Here is a 1,980-nt window from a genome sequence, read left to right as displayed (position 1 = left end):
TTACAACTGGTTAACTCATGGCATTAATATAGCAGTAGTTATTAAGTTGAGCCTACTTGGTAGCATCTTTCTGAAACCTGAGATTGCTTCTGTTAAAGGAAGACATATCTCTTTGTGCTATCCTATATATTTGATGCTTATACTTCATGGTTTTTACTAGGTTTGTAACTGGTTCGCTATTTTTTTCTTGTCAGTTTCCTTAGTACTTCTGGAACCACCAATGCCATGCAAGTGCCAGGTGAATCCCTTGTTGTGTAGAGAGTTAGCGTCTCTTACAGATCAGCATCAGTATGTCCTAAAAGTAGAACTCAGAAAAGGAATAATACCTGAACAGCTTCTTCATAATTTGCTCTTAAGGTCATTGTTCTTTTGGAGCCATAGTATATATACTTAGTATGTATCCCAAGTCAAAACCTTGTGTGAGCTATAAGCAAGGAAATCCATTTGAGGGTTCACAAAGGTGGAAAAAAGTTGGGGGGTTCTGTTTGGTGAAGATCTTAAGCTCAGGAAATATGGCAACAACTTGGAGCTAGTAGTTCACACTTGTAATTCTAGCTACTCAGTAGGCTGAGGTCTGAGGATCATGGTTCAAAGCCAGCCTGGGCAGGAAGGTCTGGGAGACTCTTATCTCCAATAAACTACTCAGAAAAAGCCAGAAGTGCCAGTGCGGTTCAAGTTGTAGTTAGAGCGCTAGTCTTAGGCAAAGAGGCTAAGGGACTACACTCAGACCCTGAGTTCCCGCTCCAGGCCTAGCAGCAACAACAACAAGTCATGGAAACAGACTCAATTTCTAGTTTTTTCCCCATGAAAGCAAGAAACTGAGAGGTAAATCATAGGGATGATTGAAATGGGAGGCTGATAAGAATCTTTCCTGCTAAATTCTTAGAACACATGAATCCATTTTAGATTGCTTAGGATGAGATCTATTAAAAATGTAAATAAACCTATTAAAATGTGTCTAAATGAATGTTAATGTTCTGAAATATTAGAACAGCAGGTCAAACCAATTCCTCATTTTTATACTTTTAGTTATGGAGGAATGGATATATAATTTCCATATTTCTCAGAAAGAACACCAGTATTTGGCAACACGAATATCTCTGATGACCAGAACAAAAGGGCTGAGGCTAGCATAAGCAAGAACTAGAAATACTTTAATATTTATTATTATAGAGTCAAAGGTTTCGACGGAACCTGTATAGAAGGAAAAAATGAAATCTGCCCAATAAAAGACAAGGAAACAGGCCATAAGAACAAGGGTACTTAGAGTAGCTCTGATTTCTGGGCTAGAATTGTTTGCAAACCTGGAGCTATGAAGATAAAGGACTCTTTTGTGATGGTTATACAGATAGAAAGCCATGTACCCACTACTGCAGCCCATGAGACTCTGAAAGATCACATCCCGGAGAGCCATGAGGGAGAGGAAAAGCCATCTAACTATTTGCATAGATGGTAGCATATGACAATACACAACATACATTCCAAGTCCAGATCCATTCGTGTTATTGACTGCTGTGATATAGTGGAGCAAGTTGGAGCTTATCAGAGAATTTAAAATCCAAAAGAGGAGGAGATAGGGGAGAACTTGCCATGCAGTCTTAGGTTTGAGCTTTCTCCATTGTGTGGTCTTGGGACTGATGGTGATGGCCTGGACCATGCTGAGCAAACAGGTGGTGCAGATGGAAAGGCCTCGAGCTACTCTTTCCAGATAAAGCACAAGTTTACAGCCCACATCACCTAGAAAATTTCTGACATAAAAAACAGTGGCTATCTCTCTTATCCCTGTGCTACAAATAATGATGACATTAGAAAAAGTCAAGTGGATGAGGATGAGGTCTATGGGTTTTTTGTCAGGATTTGTGAAAAAAGTGTACATATGTCTCACACATACAAGGATGTTGCCCACAATTCCAGGTCCAGTAAGAGAAAGGAAGATTATCCTCTGAATGATGTTACTCCACATCCTCTCTGGACTTCGTG

General features: G+C 39.7%; 1 protein-coding gene across 1 annotated transcript; it reads right to left on the bottom strand.

Annotated features, from left to right (window-relative positions):
• Window positions 1-1,063: 1,063 nt before the first annotated feature.
• On the bottom strand, window positions 1,064-1,963 carry LOC106002427 (putative vomeronasal receptor-like protein 4). The gene has a single exon (XM_013037306.1). The coding sequence runs from the start codon at window positions 1,961-1,963 to the stop codon at window positions 1,064-1,066; it is 900 nt and encodes a 299-aa protein (XP_012892760.1).
• Window positions 1,964-1,980: the final 17 nt, after the last annotated feature.

The sequence above is a fragment of the Dipodomys ordii genome, unplaced genomic scaffold (genome assembly GCF_000151885.1).
Source record: "Dipodomys ordii isolate 6190 unplaced genomic scaffold, Dord_2.0 Scaffold10291, whole genome shotgun sequence".
In the NCBI taxonomy this organism is placed as follows: Eukaryota; Metazoa; Chordata; class Mammalia; order Rodentia; family Heteromyidae; genus Dipodomys; species Dipodomys ordii.
This window is presented reverse-complemented; position numbering and strand designations above follow the sequence as displayed.

What these genes read in the sequence shown, in the direction of transcription:
- LOC106002427 (XM_013037306.1), bottom strand. Translation starts at nt 1,963, where the DNA reads ATGTGGAGTAACATCATTCAGAGGATAATCTTCCTTTCTCTTACTGGA.